This window comes from Medicago truncatula, chromosome 3, assembly GCF_003473485.1.
Source record: "Medicago truncatula cultivar Jemalong A17 chromosome 3, MtrunA17r5.0-ANR, whole genome shotgun sequence".
NCBI lineage: Eukaryota > Viridiplantae > Streptophyta > Magnoliopsida > Fabales > Fabaceae > Medicago > Medicago truncatula.
In genome coordinates, this window is record NC_053044.1 from 24,088,223 (window position 1) to 24,115,157 (window position 26,935).

The 26,935-nt window shown below is 33.5% G+C and overlaps 4 protein-coding genes across 6 annotated transcripts; 2 read left to right on the forward strand and 2 right to left on the reverse strand.

The window, feature by feature from the left end:
- Positions 1-5,808: 5,808 nt before the first annotated feature.
- Positions 5,809-14,249, reverse strand: LOC25488960 (pentatricopeptide repeat-containing protein At3g62890). Of its 2 annotated transcripts, none has more exons than XM_024779960.2 (3): positions 14,112-14,249; positions 10,049-10,147; positions 5,809-9,726 (listed from the first exon to the last, which is right to left on the reverse strand). In XM_024779960.2, exon 3 carries the CDS (start codon positions 9,689-9,691, stop codon positions 7,334-7,336), a length of 2,358 nt encoding a protein of 785 aa, XP_024635728.1. In that variant the 5' UTR covers positions 9,692-9,726; positions 10,049-10,147; positions 14,112-14,249; the 3' UTR covers positions 5,809-7,333. The 2 variants fall into 2 exon arrangements, with proteins under 2 accessions (XP_024635728.1, XP_024635729.1); XM_024779961.2 differs by having other exon boundaries at positions 10,049-10,167; positions 14,112-14,205.
- Positions 13,815-16,722, forward strand: LOC11446512 (uncharacterized). Of its 2 annotated transcripts, XM_039832507.1 has the most exons (6): positions 13,815-14,122; positions 14,417-14,492; positions 15,341-15,459; positions 15,703-15,810; positions 16,249-16,313; positions 16,406-16,722. In XM_039832507.1, the coding sequence occupies exons 3-6, from the start codon at positions 15,376-15,378 to the stop codon at positions 16,551-16,553; spliced, it is 405 nt and encodes a 134-aa protein (XP_039688441.1). In that variant the 5' UTR covers positions 13,815-14,122; positions 14,417-14,492; positions 15,341-15,375; the 3' UTR covers positions 16,554-16,722. The 2 variants fall into 2 exon arrangements, with proteins under 2 accessions (XP_039688441.1, XP_003600148.1); XM_003600100.4 differs by lacking the exon at positions 13,815-14,122 and having other exon boundaries at positions 14,231-14,492.
- A 2,942-nt stretch (positions 16,723-19,664) lies between these two features.
- LOC11428272 (small heat shock protein, chloroplastic) lies at positions 19,665-20,965 on the forward strand. Its single transcript, XM_003600102.4, has 2 exons — positions 19,665-20,032; positions 20,250-20,965. Exons 1-2 carry the CDS (start codon positions 19,813-19,815, stop codon positions 20,735-20,737), a joined length of 708 nt encoding a protein of 235 aa, XP_003600150.1. The 5' UTR covers positions 19,665-19,812; the 3' UTR covers positions 20,738-20,965.
- Positions 20,966-21,039: 74 nt separating this feature from the next.
- On the reverse strand, positions 21,040-25,630 carry LOC25488961 (uncharacterized). The gene is made up of 9 exons (XM_013604359.3): positions 25,345-25,630; positions 24,747-24,772; positions 24,258-24,342; positions 23,918-24,127; positions 22,973-23,095; positions 22,840-22,897; positions 22,678-22,751; positions 21,711-21,799; positions 21,040-21,622 (listed from the first exon to the last, which is right to left on the reverse strand). The coding sequence occupies exons 1-9, from the start codon at positions 25,426-25,428 to the stop codon at positions 21,553-21,555; spliced, it is 819 nt and encodes a 272-aa protein (XP_013459813.1). The 5' UTR covers positions 25,429-25,630; the 3' UTR covers positions 21,040-21,552.
- Between the last annotated feature and the right edge of the window lie 1,305 nt (positions 25,631-26,935).

The following is a 26,935-nucleotide window of genomic DNA, read 5'->3' on the forward strand; positions in this document are numbered from 1 at the left end:
ATAATATATATGAAAAAGGAATGTACTAAAAAGGTTTATTGTTGGAAAACTGTTATTAAGTACAGTTTCTATTTCATGCCTATTAATTAGACTTAGTAGTGTTTGAGCGACTAAACTTTATTTATATGCATTTAATTGTGTTTTAAAAAATATTTTTAACTTTTTTTTAAAAATATTTTATTAATTAAATTGATTTTTGAACAATTTATTTGTATTTCAAAAACAACTTTTAAAAAAAAAACGATTTTTTAATTAATTAATAAAAAATTCGTTTTTATAAATAAACATTTAAAAAAAAAATTAATTTGGACGTTTGCCAGGGGTTAAACCCCTCGTATATCCCTGGTTTTTTGCTCATCTGACTTGCTTTCAGTCAATCACTTCAGCGGAGGGTGCAGTCAGAGGCGCAGCAAAATTGCAGACAAAAGTGAGGGAATATGCCATGGGTTATGCCAGGGAGAAAGCCTGGCAATATTCCAGGGGTTCAGCCCCTCGTTTTTCTCCCAGGGGCAAAACTTTTGCGATGAACGCTTTTGCCATTGCTTCTGCCCCTGACTTTTTCCCTCACAAACGTCCATTTTGCCAGGGATTATGTACTTTTGACAGGGATTTTGCCCCTGGCAAAAGGTAATGTTTCTTGTAGTGAAACAAATGTGTAAAATATATATATAAGTGTAATTTTTTTTAGGCAACTACACTTGTACTTTTAATTAAAATCAAAATTTTATAAAAATAATTATACGCATTACGCAACACTAAAAAAATAATAATATACGCATTAGCGTAACAAAAAAAACAGACAGACGAAAATAAAGTATTACTCTAAATGCTAATGTGTGTGTGTGTATATTTTTGAGGTTGAAGAAAGGGAATAAAAATATTCGGTGTCATTCATTGACAGCGTGAATAAAAATATTTGCGAGGTTGTGATAATCAAAAGATATTGAAATTAATATATAAGTGATAAAAAGATAATAAAATTCTTTAAAAAATAGATGATAAACTTAAATGGACCGTCATTAAAAAAATTAAATAGAAGAAAAAAACATATTGAAAAAATAAAATAAAAGGTTGCCAGCGTGAGTTGTAGAGAGGTGTTTGTGAAATAAATTGGGGGAAAATAGTTTTTTGAAGTAGCATTCAACAACTTTTGGTTAAAGCTCATTTCATTCAATTTTATGCATTCTAAAAAAAGTATTTTTTTCGAAGGTACTTTATTGATATTGTGTTTGGCCTAACTTCTCCTTAAAAATGTAGAGAAGCTGAAAAAAAAAACCGGACCAAACGGTACCTTAACATATAATCATGTTAGTGTACAACTTAAATTATTTTATGTTCACTTTGACATCTTTTTTGTCCGCAAGTGATGAAACAACCGAATTAAAGCCCAAAATATGTTTAGAAAATAAAAAAATTTAAAAATGAGTGATTAGTAAGTAAAATGAGTGCAAGCCTAAAATATGCACAAAAACTTTTGCTTAGTTAACTTTTGATTTGAATTCAGTTGACTTTATTATCATCATCGGAAGTGCATCCAAATAATACTAAATTGATTACAATATAATTATGCCAGTTATGATCTAACTCAAAACAATCATCTTGAAATACCTTATCTTTCAACATTATGTTGCAGATATGATTCTGAAGAGGTTCTTGTGAACTTGATCCAGTTGACTTGAAATATGTAAGTTGGTAGGCTAGTTGGATCAAGCACAAAAGCACCTCTTCGAACATCTTCCCAGAAGATTGATCACTTCTATTATTGTGTTGTTTTAAGTTGTTTTTGTACTTTTTTTTTTTTTTTAAAAAAAAAAAATTCCTATGTCAATCGCCATGAAAATCCTCCAAAAATCAAACTTAAACACATTCTGGTGTTGTTCAGATTGTAGAATCCGAAAATATTTAGAGAGTTTCATATTGTATAATCTGAAACCTCCCAGACTACGTGGATTGTGGCATTTCACCCAAGGTTTGAATAGTTTGTGGGTGTTTAATGTATTTTTGATCGGTTGGAGCATGAAAAATGTTTCATTTCATTGTAGTTAGAGCCTAGGACAGGTTTAAGGCTATAAATAGCCTTACATGCTTCAACAATTTCATTCATTCATCACTTCTCATCTTTTCTTATGTTTTCTTAAACTTTTTTTAAGTTTTAGAAGTGCTTATGATGTTATGGTCATTGCTGACCATTCATAGAATCCTTGCAATTGCTTTGCAGTTTATGCAGAGATTCTACGACGATCGACATAGACCTTTGATATCAGATACAACACAGATTTTATTGGTTTGCTTTCTTTCCGATTCTAAAATCCAAAAATATCTAACAATCGATTTCAGATTCTAAAATCCGAAAAAGAGAGTATTTTCGGAGGAAAAAAAAAAACACGCAAGTAGATGATAAGGTGGGAAAAGTAAAAGCCGACAAACCTTTGCTGAGTTAACTTTTGATTCGAATTCAACTCAGTTGATTTTTTATCTTCATCGGAAGTGCATCCTAAATAATGCCAAAATGTTTTTTTTTAAAGGGACGAATATAATAATTAACCTTCCCTTTTTCATTCCTTTTGCAAAAAAGTCCCCTTTTCCTTGTTTCAATCCTTTTCTTGTTAATGAATGTAGATTTGAGAAAAAATTAAGCACTTCCGGTGCGTGGTGCTAGACTTAATTTTTTGAGGTTGCCAATTTCAAAGTATTTCACAGTTTATGCATATTATTTTAATGTGAAAATTAACATGCATATTTTTTTTGGTTTTTTGTATGAATCTTAAGTAAATGTGATTTCTTTAAATTTGTAATTTTCTTAAAATTTGTTATGCACAATAAAAAGTGTATTTTAAATTAAGCATCATAGAAAAACACTTTGGGTATTTTTGAATTGAGGGTTTATGACCCAAGAGTGCTTAGATGAGATGGAATCCAGCATTGGGCATGCAGCAGCGTTAAAACTCTTAGGGAGAGCCTGCCGCCCATTTGGGTTCCATAATGCTCGAGGGATTAGTCTCCGCAGTTGTGCGCGGAGGATACCCAGTTTATACCAAAAAAAAGAATTGAGGGTTTATGACGGGAAAAAACTTATTTTGAATGACGAAAACAATTAATTGTTTTTTAAATCAATTAAGTGTAACTGAAGTATTATATATATGATGATTAATTATAAAAATATAAAAAACAAAATACACAACCCAGTTAGAAAGTTCAAAGAAACAATATAAGTCATAGGACAAAGTCGTTTATTTTATCAGGGAGAAGAAAATAGCAGAGATGAAGAGGAATCCGGTGAATGTGATTCTGAATTTGTGGAGGCAACTCAGAATCAGAATGAGACAAATTCAAATGATGGGATTCTTCAAGTGCATAGCAAAAGTCCAGAACAGCAGGTGCCTACTCTTGAAAGAGTAAAGAAAGATATGGAATTCTTAACAAAATCCTAAGCAAAAATTGCCGAGAATGAAGAGGCTGAAGCAAGATTGCTTGCTTCGTTAGAGAAATGATCAACATGTAGATGCTGAAGGCTTTCAAGTTCAATTCTCAAAGAGTCATACGAAGAAGGCGCAAAAGAAATTGAAACAAATAAGCAAGAGAATTGAGAGGGGCATCTTGGAATATCATTATTGTGAGAATGAGTAGGTAGCTATAAGCTAGCCTATAGGAGCTTAGCTCTGGTCGAATCTAGGGTTCCCAATCATTGGAGTTAAGATTTCATTTGGTAGAAAAATCACGAGTGAGGCGTGTCTATTGATGATTCCTCATTAGTCACTGTTTTAGAGTATTTTTAATTAAATTTTTAGTCTATTTTTATTAGTATTTAATTTAAAATTATACTCCATCCGTCCCTAATTATAAGACCCTTTTGAGAATTTTTTTTGTCCCTTTTTATAAGACCCCTTTGTTATTTCCAACTACATTAATTATTTCTTTACATACATGCCCCTATTTATTATACATATTTTTCTTCAATCAGCAATAATAGCATATGGAAAACATAAACTAACTCTCTCTCTCTTAAGGATAAAATTGTAAAAGCAATAGTGATTACAAACAACTTTAATACAAATATCCATTTTCTTAATTCCCGTGATTTTAGCAAAAGGGTCTTATAATTAGGGACGGAGGGAGTATTAAATAAATTGTCGTTTTTATTTATTGAATGAAGTAGTGTATCACTACCTATTATTATTATTGTTGTTGGTCAATGGCCATGACCAAATAAGTGAAAGGAAGGCGTGACATACTAACTGATTGATACTCCATTGTTAATGAGTATGTCGTTTACAGTCGTTCAACATGGTTGACAAATTGCGAGGTCAAGTGTTTGGACTTTTTGATTGATCGGAATTCTTTCTTTTAGGATCATTATTAATTGATCTATGGTTTTCGGTTATTTTACACCATCCCTTATAAATTATGTCATTTTAAAAATTTTGCAAAAATTAAAAAATACGATTAATGTTGCATATGATAAGAGAAAATATGAGTTACTAGCAATTTACTTCACCATGAAAGGTTCTCATTTACATCACCAAGATCAGGCTGACGACCCATTCCAATTTACTTCAAAATTTAAAAAAAAACGTTGTACTGGATGGCAGTAAACAACAACCACATGATCAAGGCAAAATCACTTCACCAACAAACCATATCATAGGTTCTTAGAATTCGAAATTAGGCCTAACTCAACTAAACCCTACAAAAGCCATATTGTATGATGAAGATTGATCAAGCCACAAAACTTTTTGTTAGATGAAGACTGCCCAAACCACAACTGTTTGAAAAATGCCAAAAACAATCCCCACAACCATCATATTGAAGGAGGAGGCTGCAATGAAAGCGCCCCAAACTTGCCGGGATTAAGGTGGATATGGCCCGACTGCAATTAAGGTGGAATTTCCAACATTGGTCAATAACGTACAAGTTGCTATAATTCAATATCATTATATATATACATACTATTCTTTTATTGATGGAAAATATGGTCCTACTGTAATTGTAATCCCATCAAAGTCCTATCTTGATGCATGATTAGGATTAATTTTATTGTTGATTCTTACTGCTTGAGAATATGCAACTAATCAAATAAAACTATATCACTTCAAACCCGAAAAGCTACACAAATCCTAAGTTTGACAATAATATAATTATACATAAATAACTACACAAATGATTCAACCGTTGAAAGTGAAGCAATCACCAATAAGCTCAAATTCACATAAGTGACAGAACCTAGCAAGTCAGACAAGCAGAAAAATCTTTGGAAGTAAATACCATGTTATTTTCTATTCATGCAAATCTTGCTGAAATTTGCAGAAAGAATTCAAAGATTGATAGGGAATCACCAATCAAGAAAACTTTGGGGGAAAACCATATGATAGTAAATTAATATATAGATGCAGTATTACATCCGAAGGCTTTAGTACAATCGCTATCCGGTAGGAATAATGTTGAGGGACCATGACATTCTTCATATGATTCAATTGACTTATGTCAACATATCTAACCAAAAATGAAAAATCAAATGCTGAGAACTTAATCATCTTCAATTAATAAAGCTCTGTTATTATATTTACACTGTTTCATTCATTTCCCTCTTCTGTGAGTTTCTGGTTCGCAACAATTTCTTTATATATTGATTATCTTCAGAGTCCAGGAGTTGAATAGATTGTAATCAACATCATAAAAAATGGATTGATATCTTGTGAAGTATATCATGCTCTGCTGCCCTCATTCTTTCTTTTTTTTCTTGTTTTTTTTTTGATAAACTGGTGTGCAGAAAACCTGCAGCACCATAATAATATTTTAAAGAAAAAAGGGGAAACAAAAGAGAGGGGACATGAAGCCTAAACCCTCAAAGCATTAAGAAAATCTATAATTAGGAAAACCCAATCTATTACAAAATATCTCAGCTAGAATCTGAGTAGGAGGTTCATTCCACCAAGTGAAAGATGAAAGAGATACACCAATGTTAGCAAGTTTGTCAGCACAGGAGTTGCCTTCTCTATAGATATGTGTTACCATAAAATTCATGCTTCAAATCTTTATCATGCAATTAAGCCACCTGTTTCTTATCTGCCAAGGAATGCTCAAAGTAGAGGCTATAGCCATCTGCACCAACTTTGACTCAGTCTCCAACCATAAACTTTGCCAATTTTTACTACTAGCTATCTCTATTGCATTGATAGCTCCCATTAACTCAGCATAGAAATCCGTCTGAACACCGAGATTTTCTGCAAAACAACCGATGCAAACACCAGAGCTGTCTCTAAACAAGCCACCACATGAAGATTGTCCAGGGGAGCCTAAAACTGCCCCATCAATGTTACATTTAATCCAGTTCGCAATGGGGGGGATGCCACAAAACCACCTTAGTAACTGTAGGGAGTGGAGCATGAGAAGTGACCTTGAATTCTTTCATAATTTGAAAGTCTCTAACTGAAGTAAAGGCCACTTTCTTATTATTATTTCCAGACAGGGAGACATTTGAACAGACCAAAGAAATAGCAGTTTGCCAAGGTACCTTTGAGTTGTTGAATCTTCCTTGATTTCTTGTATACCATATAGAATCAATGACATTGATAATTGCAGATAGAATCACAATATGACATTGAGGGGACCCTCCTCTATTGCAGATGTTTCAAATATCATTCACAGACAGAGAGAGCTGACAGTTGACAATAGCTTGCAGCCAATTCCAAAGCTTTAGCGCAAAGGGGCAATCGAAAAATAAATGTTGAGATCAGGTGAGAATCTTTGCAGGTAAGCAAACCTGATGGTGGGGTTTTCCAAAGCAGACGGTCCTCTTTTGGCTCCATAGGAATGATTACTTGAGAAAGAAGTTGTCCCAAGTTGGGAAAAAGCTGATGCACAGAAGTGGGAATGCACCAAGAGTTGTTTGCAATGAAATCTTCCACCTTTGCGGTTAACAGATTGTGAAGGTATGCTGGGATATACAAAGAATGACAGAGAGGCTGCCCACACCATTCATCTGTCCAAAAGTTAATTTGATCTCCTAAGCCCCAACATCCAGGAAGAATTCTCCAGAATATCTGAGTAAGAATCTTTAATGCTACTCCAAATGGATGAAAATATGTGATGGTTGATTGCTCTTCTTTTTCTTATTACTCTGCTGCCCTCATTCTATACCAACTTGCAGCATAAGAACAAAAATCATTTGATTCAACATCAACGACATGTACCAAATCTGAAAAGGTCATTGATGCTACATGCTTCTATATTTGAGTCCAAAACATTGTAAAGGTTTTGAGTTCAGTGCATTTTCCTTAAGCATAGCATGGGATCCCCGTTTACTTTAATCCCACATGCAACTTTACAGATTTTGCTACCAAAAATCCATGCAGGAACAAGAACCATGTTTAAAGTGATGAAAGCGATGACGATCCCTTACAACAATTTCACGATCAAATGCCTTGGAGATTAGCTTCACTACAGTATGACAATCATTACATATGCGCAAATTCTTGATTATTCTGATTGGAGCTGGTAGGGGAATAGTGATTAGTCCAAAAGCAACAGCTAGCTTCTCACTGTGGCTGAAAAGGGCAGTTTCCTTTTCTTCTTCATCAATGTCTAGTGAAACCTCACTTGTGATTGGTGCATAGCCCTCAATCTTTAATTTTGCAGCCACTTCATTTAACATATGCTCAATATCCTTTATCTGAGGGTGTGTTTTATCTCCCGCTAAGAATTCATGAACTATTCCATTTGCCTCGATCATGCTACAACCAGGCATCTTCACTACCCCATGTTGTGCCATAATTCCCCTAATTTCCAGAACATCACCCCAATTTCCTTTTGAAGCATATATATTTGACAATAACACATGGAAACCGTCATGGTCAGGTTGAAGCTGGATGAGTTTCCTTCCCAACCTCTCTCCCATTTCATTGTTATGGTGCTTTCTACAAGCCCCAAGCAAAGCACCCCAAGTAGCCACATCAGGGGCCATTGGCATACTCTCAATAAGTTCCTCTGCTTCTTTAAGCAAACCTGCACGCCCTAAAAGATCAACCATGCACCCATAATGCTTAACGTTTGGTTCTATCTTGTGTTCTTGGGTCATTGAACTAAAGTAGCGGCGCCCCTCATCTACTAGGCCCATGTGTCGACATGCCCCAAGAACTCCCATAAATGTTATCTCGTTAGGAAGTGTTTTGGTTTTTTTCATATCTGCAAACACGTTAAGTGACTTTTCTACCAAACCATTCATTGCCAACCCAAGAATGAGAGCATTCCAGGTAGAAACTCCCTTTTCCTCCATCGCATAGAAAACCTCTAATGCATTTTCCACACATCCACATTTCATATACATATCTACAAGTGTCGTGCCCAGAATGACATTAACATTGAATTCATTTTTACTTATATATGCATGAATCCATTTGCCCAAGTCCAAAGCAGCCATATGGGTGCAGGCTGAGATGACACTCACTATAGCAGTCTCATCTGGCCTAATTCCAAGAAGCTGCATTTCCTGAAACAAAGCCACAGCCTCTGAGAAACATCCATGTTGAGCATAACCCGATATCATAGCACTCCAAGATACAACATCCTTCTCAACCATGGAATCAAACAATTTCTTAGCATCCTCAACATAACCACACATCAAGTACCCAGAAATCATTGAGTTCCAAGAAACCAGATCCAACAGGACACCACCACTGAAAATTTTCTGAGCATCCAATATCTCCCCACAGTTTGAGTACAAATGTATCAATGCATTCTGAAGGCTAACATAATCTTGAATCCCAATTTTTGCTGCCAAACCATGCACCGACCTCCCCATCCGGACAGCCGAGAGGCTCGTACAGGCAGAGATAGCACTAACCACAACCACCTCATCCACCATAACTCCATTAGCATTCATATCCACAAACAAAACCAATGCCTCCTCACACATCCCATTCTGTTCATAACAAGAAATCATTGCACTCCATGACACCATATCCTTCCCTTCAATCCGATCAAAAAGACTTCGCGCCTTTGCAATACAACCCTCTTTTCCAAATAGCACAATCATGGAGTTCGAAGCAATGGTGTTCCTCACCGGCATCTTGTCATACACACATTCCGCCTCCACAACATCTCCCAAATTAACATAACCAGCCAAAAGGGTATTCCAGGAAACCAAATCCAACACAACACTTTCCTTAAACACCTTATGTGCACTCACCATGTTCCCGCAAACAGCATACAAGTTAATCAATGTGTTCCTAACATAAACGTCAGAATCAAAACCAAACTTAACAACATGGTCATGAATTTGCTTTCCTTCGGGTTCCGATACACGGGCAGTGCAAGATCGGAGGAGAATCGGATACGTATAATGATCAGGTGAAGTGTTTTGAAAGAGAAAGAGCTTGTAAAAGTTAAGAGCTTGTTGAGGTGAATTGTGAAGTTCTAAGTGGGAACGCATGATAGTGTTCCAAATGAAGGTGTTGGGGTTGTGAAGGTGGTTGAAAATTTTGAGGGAATACTGAAAAGGAATGAAATTGGAGTGAGTAGAGAAGTTAACGAGCCTGCTTGCGGCGTAGGTGTCTGTGATATAACCGGTGAGGATCATTTGTGACAGAATCTGCTTGAATTGGTTCACCCATTGGCATCTATGTAACTTTGATTCTAAGATGGAGAGGTTTATGGTTGGTTTTAAGGTTGTTAGGCTTCTCACATGTTCCAACATGACAAATACATTCAAAATATGATTGTTGGAGTTACCTGTCCATATATTAAAAACAGTTAGACATACGTCAAGCATAACCATTAAATATTTATAAACTAGGCATAGCAACGGGGTGGGGCGGGGCAAAAAACATTGACGAAATCTAAGTATATATTGACCTCGCAATGATAAAATACTAACATTGCAATCAAATCATACATCGGTTCTCTTTCACTCGGACGAAAAAAGGTGAAACTAACAATTCATTTCCAAGAGAGAAATTTATCTAGCCAACCCTTCAAATATAAAGGACAAACCAAAGAGATAACTCGACAAGTTTTTCAATTGCATCACACATAAAGAAAGAGCTTGTTATACCTGCTTCAGGTTTGACAATTCAAATCTTGAATATCTCAGTTCATCCAAGGCCACAAGAAATCTTTCAACACCAGCCAGCTCATTCAAAGAACCACTTCCCTGAAGTAATAAAATGGATTCTTTAGAAGAAAAAAGACAAAATTAATAAAAAGATACAACTCAATTTCAGCTCAATTAGAAAACAATGAATGTCAATAATACATAATTGCAAACTATAAAGCACTGATAGTGATACAGAAACTAGACACCGTATTAAGAATAATGATATAGTTAGTTAGGATACTAGTTTTAGTTACTATATAAGTCACATGGTTGACTTATTTGTACCTATCTTTTTCATTCTTGTATTATGTTCAACTATCATCAATACAATAGTTTTCTAAGCTTTTCTCTCTCTTTTCATGGATGCCATGTTTCCCAACATGGTATCAGAGCATGATTGGTATCCACCTTGAAACAATTTTCCGCTGCATTTTCTGAGAAAGTTTAATTTTCTCGTTCTATTTTCCTTTCTTCCTCATTCTGGTTTTCCCTTTTCTCACTTCATCTTCTTCTTTTTCCTTTTTCTAATTCTGAAAACATCATTTCCGTTCTTCGATTCAGTTCGATTTCTTCCACTTTTGTTCTTAATTTTCAATAAAATTCTTTCTATTTCGATCAATTCAGTTTTGCGATTTCGTTTTCATCGCGACTTCGTTCTCTCCATCTTCTTAATCCCATTTTTTAGGGTTTCAGTTTCATTTCTTCATCAAAGAAAACTAATTTTGATTCCTCTCAGTTCTTAATCGATTTCTTGATTAGAATCCAATTTCTAGTTCAATTTCAAGATTCGTTCGATTGAGTATTTTGTAGTTCAATTCAATCCTCTCTTTCGTTCTTCCCTTCATACCTCACTTTCTCTGAGTTGTCGATTTCGATTTTGATATTCTGTTTAACGATTCGGCTTCGTAATTCTCTTGATTTCGATTGCGTTTTGTTCTCTTTTGTGTTGTCAAGATCTGTTTGTGGTTAGTGATCTCAGTGTTCAATGTGCTTCTGTTTGAGGTTGCGATTTGTTGTTTGCCACTTTGAAGCTCAGGTTGCGGTGAATATCGATATGGACACTGTCGCTGCAATTTCTGATATAGTTGGTACCACTGAGGAATTTTGTTGCTGTTGTGAGATTCCTCTGCCGAAATCTCTTTATCTGGTATGGTATCTTGTGATTCTTGTTGCAATTGGTTTATTTTGGAGTTTGGAATATTGTTTCGATTTTCGAAGATTATACATGGAATGGTAATTCAATTCTCTGGTATGCTACTTGGTTTGCTTATGAGGTAATTGCATTGTTATTCTCATCTGGTTTGGAAGCTAGAATGTGAAATGTTGCTTTGCTTGTATAGTGTTCACAAGATGTTTGATAAAAGTGATAGTTGAAGATGGATTTCAATGGTTACACTTTTCTTAGCAATATAACAATTCTTGTTCAGTTCATATTTTTTTTTTTTGGAATGGTTCTTTGGATTTTTTTCTCATTTAGCTTGGAGGATCTTTCTCAGCTAGTCTATTTTTGGTTTGATAATAAGCTTGGGTTACATTGGGTTTCTTAGAGATTGTGAAATTGTTTCACATGAAGACAATTTTATTAGCTCACTGGAGTTGGTTTTGTTTTGAAAAGGTTGGTACTGTACATTTTAAGTTTGCGAAGCATCTCAGGTTACTCCTACTTCCCCCAAGGAGGAGCTATGTTAGGAACCTCTATTTTGCGAGTCCAACCTCTTCATTCTTTTTGGTGAGATTTCAATTGAGTATGAAGGTTATGTTTATGGCTGTTCATAATTCCTTACATAAGGTGTTTGTACCTTATCCACTTTGATTCTAAAGGTTCTTGGTTTTGGAATTGATGAGTATTTGGAAGTTGTTAAGGTTCTGCCATCTCCTACTCTTGGAAGAATTAGTGCAGCTGCATATATTTGTTTTTGATATGGTAATTCTCAAGTTGAATGGGTGACTTGATTTGGAAGCATTGATCTGTTTCTTGGCAATTTAGTTGTGTTGAAGTTTTAGAAGGTGGTATGTATGACCTGTTGTTTCAAGACACAAAAGATGGATATTAGTATGATAGCAGTGTTAAATGTTATGTTTTAGCTGTCTATGATAGTTAAGCATGATGCTTCTGTCATAGATGGTTAAGCATTTATGGTAGCTTCTGTCAATGGTTGTTAAGCGTGACACTTCTTCCATTGATGGTTAAGCATTGATATATTTGTTGATGGTTGCTTCTGCCTTTGTTAGGTGGTTAAGCTTGTTGCCTTAATTGGCTTGTTATTGTGCTTCTGTCAAGTGGTTAAACTCTGAGTATAGTTTCTGCTTGGTGGTTAAGCTTTTGCCTTATGGCTTGTTGATACTAGCTTCTGCCTTATGGTGGTTAAGCATTATGTCCCTTGATGGTTTTTGATGTTAGCTTCTGTTAAGTGGTTAAGCCTTGGTTTGTGGTTTCTACTCAAAGGTTAAGCATTTTGATTCATAGGTTCCTGATTTGATAAAAGATTTCTCTCATTGTCTGGACATGTACTGATGGTTCTCTCTATGCTTCTAGTGGGAAAGATGGAGTGATTTTGTTGTGGGAGCAATAGCTGAAGGAAAGAGACTTTCTATTGATGCTGGTTCTATTATTCATGCTTGGTGTTTCAGATCTAATGGGTACAGATTTTTGTCATTTTTGTGCTGCAACTGTTATGGATATGTCAACATTGCAGAAGTGTTATTTTTTGAAGACAATGGCATGGAATTGGTTTCTTGCACAAGTATTCCATTTGAAGACAGTGTAGCATTTCTTTTTGTTTGACTTTTAGCTTTGTAATCCAAACTCAAGTTAAGAGTTCTCTTACCTTGAGTTTGAGGGAGGGTATTAAGAATGATGATATAGTTAGTTAGGATACTAGTTTTAGTTACTATATAAGTCACATGGTTGACTCATTTGTACCTATCTTTTTCATTCTTGTATTATTTTCAACTATCATCAATACAATACAATAGTTTTCTAAGCTTTTCTCTCTCTTTTCATGGATGTCATGTTTCCCAACACACCGCACTGACACGTCGACATTGATGATGACAATTTGAAAAAATGGATTAATCAAATGAAATCACATGTGTTTGTATCAGTGAGTCAAATTACAGGGTAAGTTGAATTCTTGTCTTATTTATAAGAACAAGATACAAATCTCAGGATGTACATGAATTTTAAATTCAAACATTTACACAACAAAATCCAAAATATAGTTCTGAAGTCTATTCTTCAAGAACTAATCTTTGAGTCCGCGACAACATTCACTTGTCTATTTGAAAAAAAAAATTAAAATTATCTCAGTGGATCCTCTAACCATAACCATAATTGTGGCCTCTACCTAACTACATTTTTCCTTGTTCAATTAGCTCATAGAAATGGTCACTAATAACCATCTGCCATAAATCTGAACTTCGTCAATTTAATTACCAAACGAATTCAGAATCACTAATAATCTGTCTTTGAACAAAATATAAAGGTGGAGGAACACACATCAATTATCTTGTCATTTTAGCTGATGTGAATACTATTGAGCTTGATGGGACTCAATAGTTTTCACTTGCCGGTAAAGCATTGGATATAATGAAACAATAATTTCCCGGCTCTGCCTCACAATTTTTATTAACTGGTTTAACATTCATGTTTACGATTGTACTAATCACAATTGGCCAGTCCCAATAGTGTAATAATTTAATCCAACAAAGAGTCTAACCTGTCATTTGATCCTTGAACCCAACACTTAGCTAGCATACCATTAAAACAAGTAGAACGTGTATGGCTAAATCAACACTATTGGGAAATGAAAACATGATAATTTCAATGATTTTCTCATCTTTGCGATATAATCAACAACCTATTAATTTCAGCCCATTGATATTCTCCAACAAGAGGGTTATGATAGAAAACCTAATTTCTCATACAATACACTTAGATGCATACATAACCATTGCTATTGCTATTAAACAACAAATACATCTCTATATAATCAAATTCAAGCTTAAATAGAGAACCCACCTTGACAATTTGTGAGCTACTTTTCCTCTAAATCTCCTTTGTTTTTTAGCTTCTTCAGTCCCTTTGATTGCAAATTTTCTTGAGAATTTAGTAAGATTCATGAATTAATGGGAAAATGAGTATATTCAAATTTCAAAACGAAGGAAGAGAGAGTAGTGATTTTACATAAACCCTATGAGTAATTACCCTTTTGTCCTTCTCTATTGAAGGGATTTTACACTGTGCATAATTAAACTGTTTTTTATTGGGGTATTTCCATAAAAATCGAACTTTTTAATTTTTTTTTGGTTCCCTCTCCATTGAAGCAATGCAATGTTGAACTCCATTCCTCGTTCAGCATACTATTTTTTTCTCAATCTCCAGCTGTTTTGCATCATCAAAGTAAGCTTACTCTATCTAATCTAATTCATGTTCATTTCTTTTCTTAGTTTGCACACAAGGTGCTTGATGAAATGTCTACTTCATATCAATATTTTTAAGGTTCATCTATACTATTTATTTTGTAAGTTAGAGACTGTTTGGTAAAAAAATAGCGAATAACTTATAAGTTAGCTTATAACTGATAGGCATAAGTTAGCTTATTGAATTTTTAGTGTTTGGTAAAATCAGCGGTTGAAGTAACTTATACATATGAAATGACATAAAAATAATAACATATTTAATTAATATTTAATATTTTCAATTGAAATTACATGGGCAAAATTGGGATAAATAATGATAAGCTATAAGTTACTTGAATTAGCTTATCAAAAACCACTATAAGCTAGTAAAAATAAGACTTGCCAAAAGGCATAGTCAAAATAAATAAGTCACTATACAGTGTTACCTTTTGTAACACATTTCATTACAGAAAATAATATACAATGTGGCAGAACGAGGTGTATTTTCGATGAATACTAACTTCTTTTAATGTTAAACTATACATTGATAATTTCTTCTTATGTTGCTATTGTTATTTCATATCATTTGGGAATAATAGGATGATTTGGTGGCTGGGGTGAGAGAGTTAAAGAGTAGACTAGTAGAGTGATAACGAGTTTGAGTTCGAGTTCGGTCCCTACCTCAACAAAACAACACTAAAGTTTTCTGTTTTAAAAAAAGAATTCCCTACCATTTTCTTAATTGTTATTGTCTAATCTTTTTCCTTCTTATATTCTGTCAATTCATTGCCTGAAAAGTTGTATAATATGACTCCCTTGAGCTAACATGAGCTTCATGATCTCCTTTAGAAGTAAAGACAACGTGACTAGAATAACGAAAAGCTATGCTGGCAGCCAGTCGGAGATTGAGCACAGCGGCAGAACAAACTGCACGTCTAACTAAATTCTCTCTTCAAGCCCCAAAATATGTGAGCTTCTTCCCTTTTTACTCCTTTTAACTTTTTTCTTTATGATGTTTTTGGAGTTTGGAGGATGCCTCAATTAATGGAATTGATAAGTTGTCAATTAAGGCGAGTGTTGAACACCTACATGTCTATAGAAACCTGTCTTTAGGCTGAAATTTTAATTGGTTGTTAAGTTGGTTACTAGAGTTAATGGAAATGTTATTTCATCAATTGTTTTTCTTACATCCTTATGCATAATTGTTTCAGGTAGAAGTGGAATTTGCCAATGGTAGTGTATTCAAGTTGTCTGCTGAATTTCTCAGAATAAATAGCCCTGCAGTTGATGGAAAAATTAGATCAATTGGAGGTGAAAAGGTAACTTCACCGTTTCAAAGTTATTTGTGGAGTATATATAGTTTGTTTGGATTGACTTATTTGAGTTTATATAATGACATAAACATTTTTGACACAATTTGCGAGAGCTTATAGAAACAGCAAATACATGTTGGCGTAAGTTGTTTTCAGCTTAAGCTATTTAGGATAGCTTATGAAAACAGCTTATAGTTTATATGAAAACAATTATATTGTATTTTAGCTTTTGTCATAGAAATAGTTTATACTCACTTATATGATATGCATTTATGCTATAAGTGCTTAATTAAGTTGTTTATCCAAACAAAATCATAATTCATCTTTCTTATACCAGTTTGGTTTTTAACATTGTTATACTTTCTAATCACTCCTTTTCTGATTTGAGTTCAGTCGATTCCTTTCTAATGATACTTCCTTTATTAACGACCCTATTGAAACTAGGTAATATCTGGAAGACGCCATGTGGGAATTATGTCTGCAGAACCAGTAGGAAACTATGGGGTAAGGTACAATAATTTCTGACTCGAGATAAAATTCTTTGCTAAATCTAACATTCACTCTCAACTAAAACCTCTGATTGTTGGGTTTGATGATCCAGGCTCAATTTTGACGACTTGCATAAAACCGGTATTTATTCCTGGGATTATTTCTATCATCTAGGAAGCAAGAAGTTTACCCTCATGAGAAATTACATTAAAACACTGAAGAAACATGGGCTTAGTCGAGATCCCCGAGGAAGAAAGTGATGCAGACATCTGTTTGATTACCCAAATATAGTTTGAGATATGTTTGGAAGTTGTTGAAACTTCATTTGTTGAAACTGGAACTTTTAATATTGTAGATTTTGTTGAATGAAATTTGAATGATGGGCATCAATATAATGAGTCTACACTCAGAAAATAAGAGTGTTTTGCATTCTTTTTCTCAACTTTCTTTCTTCATTGGCATAACTTGTATTTTCCCTTATGCGAATTCCTTTTTTATTTGGTTTTACACTATATACTTGAAATTAGCTTCAGGGTATGGATCCACTTTCAAAAGATTTTAGATATGCTTTCAACATCTTAACATATAAAATGAGTGAGGATCAATTTATTTTCTGTTATCAAAAAGGGTCTAAGCCTAGGAATGGAAAACTATGTGGAGAAATTGACCGTGGAGTAAAAACTACAATGGCATCAACAAAAATCAAATGACTCAATTGCACTGGACAGTTTTCATACAAACTCCAATAAATACCACGATCACCTCCGATATTAGCAAGAGCATCGACACATCTATTCGCCTCATGAAAAATATGATAGATCTCGACCTCCCGATCTATCTCTGGCAAATGGTGAATCATTCTCAACCTAACAGGCTAACACCAGCAACATTTCTCAAATTCTTCACTACAACATCCAAATCATTTTAATGCTCCATAATCCATTTTGATTGACTATAGGTAGAAACCATAAACATGATTTTTGTCTTTGTTGCACATGAAAAGTGGATAACAGATCCTATATTCAAATTGCGCAGAAAAAATAGTTCAAATTGCCGAGAAAAATAATACAAAAAAGAAAAATTACGTTAAAAGAGTTATTATAATTAATTTAACCTTATATAATGTAAAATAATGATCACATCCATTTTTTGAAAAAATTAAAAAGTGTTTTTTGATTTTCATTTTCTAAAATATATCTTCATTTAAAATTTTAATAAGGAAAAGAATTAGCAAAGAGATGGAGGACTGGTATAGTAAAGGATTGTGATCGAGAGAAGATGGAAGGGAGGCTATAAAGAATGCATGTTTTGGAATGGTTTCTCTTTTTTTTTTTTTTTTTTGAGAAGGGAATGGTTTCTCGTTTGTAAGGTTTAGTTGAACTAGCAATATCAATATTGTTAAGTTTGACATCTTCGATCAGGATATCGCAGTTATGTGAATTACTTTAAATGATTATTATTTTTTTTAATCGGCGAATATTATTAAAACCAGAGCTCTCACAACACTCACAAAAAATAAAACATAAAGAAAAAATTAATATTAATATTAAATAATAAGTATTTTTAACCTCTCAAAAAAATAAGTATTTTTTAAAATAACTATAACGATATACATTTGTATAAGTGTGAGGTGAAATATTGTGTCTAAACCTTTATGTCTGCATAAGAATTGCTCTTGAAATTATGGAAGTTCACAATTTGTGAGTAGTTGCTTTGCCAATGCGCTATTTAATTTTTGAATGTATCAAAATTGCAAACACATCTCTAAATGTCTCCTTTATTTGAAATTTTATAAATAAAATTGACTATTAAAAAACAAATTAGATTTTTGACCCGTGTTCCGCTCGGATTTATTGTAAAAGGATTGACATACGAATAATAAAATGCAATATATAATTGGTAACGGTGAAAAAAATAAGTTGTAAGGTCACGTATTTCCATTTGCAAAGCTCTAAATATAAAAAATATATGATTTTTGTGTTGTGTGTGAAATTTTTATACGGTTTAGGTTTTTTTTTTTTTTTTGAGAGAAACATGTTTAGGGCTTGGTATATATAACCAAATTTAAATGAAAATTAGGGTAGCCGAGTTTGCATGAAAATTAGGGTATTTTGTTTGTAAACGTATTAAATAAGTGTAGAAAATATTGTCAAAAAAAAAAAACATGATAGGAATGAAATAAAGGCATGAAATTGGTTAAAAAAAAAAGTGTACAAAATATTGTCAAAAAAAATGCATGAAATTAGTGCGATGAATTTTTCTAGTATTGTGTACCAAAAAAAAAGGAAGAGGATAGCAAGAAAAAAAGGTAAGAGGATAGGAATGAAATTGGTGCGATCCAGTATTAAATAAGTGTATAAAATATTTCCTTAAATAAGAAAGTGTACAAAAAATTGTCAAAAAAAGGTATAAAATAGAAGGCATCAAACGTGATCATTGATATGCTCATAGTTTCTAGAACAAACGTGCAGCATCAAATAATAAGTGTAGAAAATATTTCCTTAAAAAAAAGGCAAGAGGATAGGAATGAAATTGGTGCGATGCATTTTTTTAGATGAAATTTGTTAGGTTAAATAACGACAAACCTAATAAAGTAAATGAGAGGGAAAAAATTAGATTAAATTGCTGCAGACGTAACAAAATTAATAAATAAGAATTTTAAAACCAAAATAGTTAACAAAAGACGTTCAAGTTCAAAATGACCAATTTAAAAGATACTTAGTGATGTGTTTGAAATTTTGGTAAATTTAAGAATAAGGAACTAAGAAAATACTCACATATTCTTAAGATATTAGAAAAGAAATTATGGCAAACTAAACGTCCATTAAAGGAAGGGATGTGTGAACAAAAGAAGGGACTTAAAAAAATAGGGCTTAATGCTTTGGCTGGACCATTTTCTATTTTTCTTTTATTGAATCATTTAATTCCAACAAAATTCTCTACAAGTCTAATAATAATTTTATACAACTTCCGTCTCTAATTATAAGACTTTTTTGAAAAAATTTGTTGTCCCTTTTTATAAGATCTTTTTGCTATTTTCAACTACATTAATTATTTCTTTACATACATGCTCATATTTATTATACATCTTTTTCTTCAATCAACAATAAATAACATATGGAAAACGTAAACTAACTCTCTCTTAAGAATAAAATTGTAAAAGTAATAGTGATTACAAACAACTTTAATACAAATATCCACTTTCTTAATTTCTGCAATTTTAACAAAAGGTCTTATATATAGCGACGGAGGTAGTACTACATAAGGACAAATAATACATTTATCTCAAACCCCTCTAAATGCAAACAGAATGGGTCATTAAAGAACTATATAGAGAAGTCTAGAACACTCCCAAGTCACAATCACATGATGAAATTTTGTCAAGCATCTTTGGGTCTAGAAATGTCCAATAAATCCTATAAATTTCAATGCAAACATAAACTTTAGTGTCTTTACCAATACAAAACATTAACACAGCAGTAACAGTCCTCTAACATCTTTGCCAAACACCTAAGTAAAATGGCCACAACTCTACCAAATATGAGGTTCTATGCTCCCACTTCATCTAGCAGCAGAATGAACAAATTTTCCAATGTCAAAATGACAACATTGCCAAGAACAAAGAATAGAACTTTTTGCTACAATGTAAAGGCTATGGCAGGAGATGAAGCAAGCTTGCAAAGGGCAAAGCAGCATCAGTTGCCACCAAAGATGAAGGTGTCACAAACTTCACCTAGAGGTAATTGAAGAATACACTTTCTTCATTGTTTTTATCCATGTAATCTAATAATTTACTTTATATTATTTATTTTCATTTTAGTCCTCATTATTTTGGTTCAATCCTTGTAATAAAAAAGATATAAACACTAAACAAAAGAATGGATATGATACATACATGGATAAAAATATACATGTTTAGTGACACTTACAAATGACACTTTTTTTTTTTTTTACAGTGTTATTGAACCAGTTTCCAGTAGCCAGAACAGTGCAACAAATGATGGACACAATGGATAGGATTGTGGAAAACCCCTTGGTGTACAATGACAATTCACCTTGGATAGTTGTGGAAAATGGTGAACACAACAAGGGAAAAATTCCTTGGGCAATAAAAGAAGGACAAAATGATTACAAAATTAGATTCAACATGCCTGGTATGAACAAAAAAGATGTTAAGGTGTGGATTGAAGAGAAGATGCTGGTAGTGAAAGCAGAAAAAGTAGCCAGAGAGCAACATCAAGGTCAAGCAAATGGTAGGGGAGAATTAAGTTCAGAAGATGAAGATTGGCCTGCAAATAGCTATGGTAGATATAATCATAGAATCTCCCTTCCGGAAAATATCGAATTTGAGAAAATTAAGGCACAGGTTAGAGATGGTGTTCTTTACGTAACAATCCCGAAAGCAAAAACCAGTGCAAAAGTAATTGGCATAGATGTGCAGTAACCTCTGTACTACAGCACTGGCATTACATATTGAAGATATGTCCGGTGTCAACATGTCAATTAATTCTTTTTTCGTTGTTGCAATTATTATCGATATCAACGTTTCAATGATGTGTGAGTGCTGATAGACAGTAACTGTAAGTTCATAATAAAGTTTTGAGTTAGTTTCAGTGCTACATTCAGTTTTGTTATCTAATTTCTAAGATGAGAGACAAAATGAGATTATGTATCTGTTCCTCTACTCTACCTAACTATGCTGACATTCGAAACTGTTCAAATGAAAATAGATTAACATACAGGTAGAATGTGAAAGTGTTCAAAAAAAAAGATTAACTAATCAACTTAGTAAACAAGTTTAGGAAATACACTGCAAAGGTTTGAGTCATGCACACGCAAATGAAAATAGCCAACCAACATGGATCTAATCATTCGTTTTCCTTTGTGTTAACAAAATCTATGCCTGTGTTTAGAACCACGTCGAAAAGGCTACTAATGTGCGGTTAATTCAAAGCTTGAATTTATAGCTTTACAAAATTCACGGCCACACCACATTGGGACGTGAGAAATGTGAAAAAAAAACTTATATCTAAACAGGTACCGAGTATACAAAGAATTCCGCTTACAATTAGCAAAACAGATAGACATGATTTTCAATTTGGCTATGTGGCCGCTTTCCTCCTCCAACTTTCACTTGCAAATAGCAGAAAAAGTGTAAACTGGATTTCAAATGCAGTACAGTTCTAGCTGAACCCATTAGATACACCGTTACTTTCTGAAAAAACAGGTTGAGAGCTTCTAAAGGGAAAGATCTAATGATTATGATGGCTTCTTTTTTCGGCCTGCTTGTGAGACACGCCTCAGCATTTGACTTTCCTTTTTCAATCCTCTGAAATACAGAAGTTCAAATCGTTGGAACTGTTACAATAGTTATTATTAAAGTATGATTATTACAGAGAAGGTTTTGAAACAAATACCTCTGATATAAATACATGTAGAGATAAAAGAGTACCAGCAACATCACAAGAAAAATGGAGGCAACTATGTAGAACACATTTGTCTTTTTCTGCACAAATGAAAAAACCAATTATTGACTCTTGATTTCATCCTTACATCTAAGCAAGCAGTAGTAGACAAGTGCAACCAATTTCACAGGAGTTCTATTGCTAAGTATAGCATCCCATCGACTAAATCACTGGAACTAAAAATTTTATTGTGGTATTGAATTTGTTGGGCCTGTTTGGATAGACAACTTATTTGCAGTTTATAGCACAAGCGGTTATCATAATAAGTGCTTATGTATAAGCTTACATAAGCTATTTTTATAGCAAATGATAAAACAAGTTAAATTGTTTTTGTATATGCTATAAACTGTTTTTAAAAGCTATATTGGAGAACTTATGAAAATAAGCTCAAAAAAGCTTATGAAAATTGTCATAAGCTGTTTTCATAGGTTCTCCCAAATAGTCTAAGGAAACTTATGCAAGTAGATAAGCTCAAATAAGCCAATCCAAACATGTCCATTGTTTTACAAGTTTATCCTTCAGGAGAGATAATTAGGTTATGTTTCCATCATAGTATTATCTACACAATTAGTCATAAGTCAAAGTAGGTTCTTCAGAACTTCTGAATCCTTCACCAAAAATAAAGATTTCTGGAAATCAATATACAAGAGAACATTTAGAGTTTGGAAAACTATCACAAGAACTAATAAAAGCAAAGTGTCGTCAACCGTAGATTGCAGAAAATAGCACTTTATTCAAATTCCGCTACACAACAGTGCTATAACGCCGCTTTAGCCACTATTTCACATCATTTTATACCCAATAGCATATTACGGAACAATAGCGTGTTCAAATTTCGCTACAATATAGCGCCAATGTAGCATTTATTTAACAACAATAACAGAAAACAAAAGTTAGTTTTAGATTATAGTCAAATTACCCTGCGTCCTCTGGAGAAAGGCTTTCCACGTCCAGTGCAGCTGTGAGCATCACAGAATTGATGCAAGAAGAATTCTGTCAAATTGTTAAGGTTAGAATGCAGTGTCACATATTTCCATAAATATACAAATTCTTCAAAAGAATGAATAAAATATTGTAATACCATGAAGCCGGCTCGCTGCAGGACCCTCGTTTACTGGAAAACAACTATCAGCTATGGTCTATAAAAAAATAGAGAAATTAGAATATAATTTTAGGTTAACACAAATGAATAGACAAAAACCAAAAGCACACACCTCACATATATGCTTATTTCTTGCTGCAGCAGCAGGATTGCACTTTGATTTTTTTGACCCAGAATTAATTTCATGATCACAGTGCAGTGCCCCACATACATCTGCTAAGCACCGGCTTTCTTTCTGGATTCAGCACAATTATCTCATTTCAATTATAGGGAAAGCTACCGAAATTTTAAGAAGAATTAACAACTTCACATTTTACTGAATTATACATGTCCTATAAAACATCATTTACCACAAATCAGTCCAAGAGGTGTTTTTCCTTAAAGTTGTTTTAAAATTTCTAGATCAATAGAGGATCTAGCGAAACCATAGCAATCAAAAGTAGGTTTCTTGACAGCAATCTTTAAAACTTGCAAGATGATGCCGAATAGAAAGTGGTGTTGCAAGGGAAGTAAAATTTCAGGATTTGGATCACTAAATGAACTATTTCAACTTTACTAACTCACATCTTGTTTCGGTATTATCGTTTTCATGTTTGTCCAAGACACGACTCAAGTATGTTATAAAATATTAGGCTTGGTTTCTGCGAGCTCAGAAAAGTCCAAGATGGTACCTTCTCAAGGAAATAGTTAGTACTTAGTCCTATCAGCTATCAGCAATGAAGCATCGACACGGACATTGGATATGATACTGAGCTGACACGTTAACACCAATAATAATTTTAGAAAATAGAAGTGATAGTATTTAATTACAAGTGTCAGTGTCGTGTTGGTCGGACACATGTCAGACATGCCTTCAATCTGAAGTATCGGTCCTACATACACTATTAATATTGCCAAAAAATATAACATTTATTAACTATATCATGAATGATGGTAATCTGATTACTTCAATCTAATCCAAACTGGTTTTTTCCGTTTTTCCACCAACTAGTTATTTGATCAACAATGGTAGAAAAAATAAAATTGTATAGTTTCTATTGGACAAGAAGCGTCATACCAAATTAAGTAAATTGGAGTGTCTGTTGTCGAAATGTTGATCAAGATGTTTCTCTTCGTAGAAAGTTTTCTTACAGTATCCACACTGCCATTCATTTATATCTATATGAGATTTATGTTGTTCCTGATCTCTATATATATCATTGTCAGGGTGAAGCCTGCACCTTCTTGAGATATTATATTTTTCTTTCTCTACAAATGGCGTCAAATACTGCAGAAATAACCATGTATCAAGAGAATGCACATTTATCAGTCATTCAATATTGATGTAAGTTGATCATAGAGTAGAATTAAGAAAGTCACTCATTTGAGTCGTTTTATTGTTGGAAGTATTTGAATACCTCTTGAACGATCTTCCAAGCTATTCTACTTCTTTCTCTAGAGCAATGTATTTGATGATCACCACTCTGCTCCTGATCCAGAATTCTGAAAAATAACATTATCTATTAGCCATACCAATTCCGACAAGCAAGAAAAGCACAAGCATATAAACCAAGAAAAGGTAAAAATATTCTGCACCGACACTTAAGGCATGTCAGGTGTCTAACACTGACACGCCACTGACCTATGTAACTACATTCAATTACGTTCAATTTCTTTACTTATTAGTGTCTGCGTGTCAATGTCGTGTCCAGTGTGTTTGTCTACTCTAGTTTCATAGTAAAAAGAATGAGAAAAATGAACAAAGCATATGCACATAAGTTATTTATCGTTTCTCCATTGATGATAATAGGATCACAAGGACATTAAGTAGCGAACTCTGAAATACAAACTAATAATGCTGTTCTCACAGTCCAAAATACTTCCAATCAGACATTAAACTGACTCACCTTGCAGCATCTGAATCTACATGGCCCTGTAACAAAGAAACAATTGAAGGTTTATTTTTACACTCGCGAAAATTAGGAGAAAAATGCAAAAATTTGGAACATAATCAAATCAAATAAAACAATACTAGTTGTATAGTGATCCATTGAAAAACATTCAGATCATTATCAAAATTCCAAAGAAAGCATCTACATATAACAATTGAAGCAAAGGATGAAATTCCATTTTCCTCAAGTACAAAAATCACAAATAAACTATTGATTACTCTATACAAAGAACCAAGTCACTACACAACTCCAATTCAATTCTATGGTAATCCTATTTCATGCAAATCAAACAGTTAATGTAAACAAAGTAAACTTAGTTAGCAAAAAAATAAAATGCAATTCTCAAGTAGAAAAATCACACAACAAGCTATTGATTAATCTTAATCCCTTAATAACTAAAGTTCTATCCAAATTCATAAAATCAAAACAGCCCATGATTAAATTCAGCAAATTTCTCACCTAAACAAAAATGGGTATTTACAATAATTTGAAAAAACTGCAAAAAATTACATAAAAATTGAATTTTTATTTAAACTATATATATAATACTTACATCATCAATGTGTGGAAGTGAAGAAACCCTTGTAAGCAACAAGAACACGACAAATCGATGAAACCAAACCAAAATCTTATTCATTCTTGTTGTAGATTCTCTTGTTACTTTTCAAAGAATCATGAACCATTTCCGAACCAAAAACAAAAAAAGATTGAAACTTGCACACGTGAAAGAAGAAGTTGAAGATGCTTCTTGCACAGACTCGGTTTGGTACCAGAATGGAACCACGATACAGTGGCCTATTAGAATTTGCCACGTGTTAAAAGGTTTGGATTTTGGATGCACACTGTTTCTTTGACTTCTAGTATGGTTAATGCCTTAATGGTTTAATTTCCCTTGACCTTGCTATTTACTTCTTCACAAATATTTTGAAGAATTTGATTTTCTTGAATCGTAATAAAAAACCCTCTCAAGGAAAAAAAAATGATATTTTAAAATGAATCGTAATAATTTAAAATTTAAATGATATATTTTTTAAGTGGTAGGTGAAGTGGTAAATATTGAGTAAACCGCTGTTTAGATCATTGAAAATGTCATCCATTATTAGAATGATCCCTAATTAATTTAATGAATCAAAAACTCCTCCAATACATGTTCTCTTAGTCAAATGCATCCAAAACGTTAACTTGATAACGGTGTTGATTTGTCTATTACACTTGCCACTTCAAGTGCATTGTTGGCCATGTTGGAAGGGATTTAATTGCATAGGATAATAAACATTGCAATGGTAATTTGTATCTCTCTTTTGTTCTCTCTTCTTCTCTCCCTCTTCAAACAACATGCAAGCTCAATCCCAAATTCTAAAACACCATTTTCATTTTCAATTTCTCCTCTCTCATCACCTAAGTTAACACCCCCAATTGAATTAAGGTTGAATATGATTGGAGCTCGGGCGATGCACAGGAACGAACAACATGGAAACAACAAAACCCATAATCATCTTTATTTCGGTTCTAATTGTAACATGGTTGTTGCACCCTTTGCTAGGCGGACATAATCATCTTCATTTGGGTTCTAATCGTAGCATTTCCAATTCTAACACACAAAACCCATAAAGTTGAAAAAATAAATAGAGAATGGATATTGGAAGCCATGAAGCATACATACATATAAAATATAAGTAGAGTATAATATCTATTGGAATTGTGATTTCAGTCAAAAAATTCGTGTTACTTATTTGGGAACAAAATAAAATAAAAGAGATAAGGGTTTAGAGTTCTATAAAGTTATTTGTTTGTAATAATGTAACATCCCAAACGACTTTAAGCATTGCAGACTGACCCTACAAACCAACACGAGTCTTTTCAGCGTGTTTTGTCCTAACTTGCACGCTTAACGGGAAATTTCCCGGTAGGTCACCCATCCAAATACTACTCCAAGTCAAGCACGCTTAATTGTGGAGTTCTTATGGAATGTGCTACTAAAAAGAAGATGCATCTTGTTGATATAGGTAGTATCAAACAATTCTTATAAGTCTTCCTTCAACCATGTAGTCACATACCTACACGACCTCAAGATCCCTCTCATTGCGATGTGATTGGTTCCTCTAGAAGTTGTCGGGAGCCGCTCATTGGCGTGCCTTGTGCAC

What these genes read in the sequence shown, in the direction of transcription:
- LOC25488960 (XM_024779960.2), bottom strand. Translation starts at nt 9,691, where the DNA reads ATGTTGGAACATGTGAGAAGCCTAACAACCTTAAAACCAACCATAAAC.
- LOC11446512 (XM_039832507.1), top strand. Translation starts at nt 15,376, where the DNA reads ATGCTGGCAGCCAGTCGGAGATTGAGCACAGCGGCAGAACAAACTGCA. An exon ending in CTCTTCAAGCCCCAAAATAT is followed by an intron (nt 15,460 to 15,702) that starts GTGAGCTTCTTC and finishes TAATTGTTTCAG; the next exon opens with GTAGAAGTGGAATTTGCCAA. An exon ending in GATCAATTGGAGGTGAAAAG is followed by an intron (nt 15,811 to 16,248) that starts GTAACTTCACCG and finishes TATTGAAACTAG; the next exon opens with GTAATATCTGGAAGACGCCA.
- LOC11428272 (XM_003600102.4), top strand. Translation starts at nt 19,813, where the DNA reads ATGGCCACAACTCTACCAAATATGAGGTTCTATGCTCCCACTTCATCT. An exon ending in GTCACAAACTTCACCTAGAG is followed by an intron (nt 20,033 to 20,249) that starts GTAATTGAAGAA and finishes TTTTTTTTACAG; the next exon opens with TGTTATTGAACCAGTTTCCA.
- LOC25488961 (XM_013604359.3), bottom strand. Translation starts at nt 25,428, where the DNA reads ATGAATAAGATTTTGGTTTGGTTTCATCGATTTGTCGTGTTCTTGTTG. An exon ending in GTAGATTCAGATGCTGCAAG is followed by an intron (nt 24,343 to 24,746) that starts GTGAGTCAGTTT and finishes GTTATTTTTCAG; the next exon opens with AATTCTGGATCAGGAGCAGA. An exon ending in TACATGTATTTATATCAGAG is followed by an intron (nt 21,623 to 21,710) that starts GTATTTGTTTCA and finishes TCTGTATTTCAG; the next exon opens with AGGATTGAAAAAGGAAAGTC.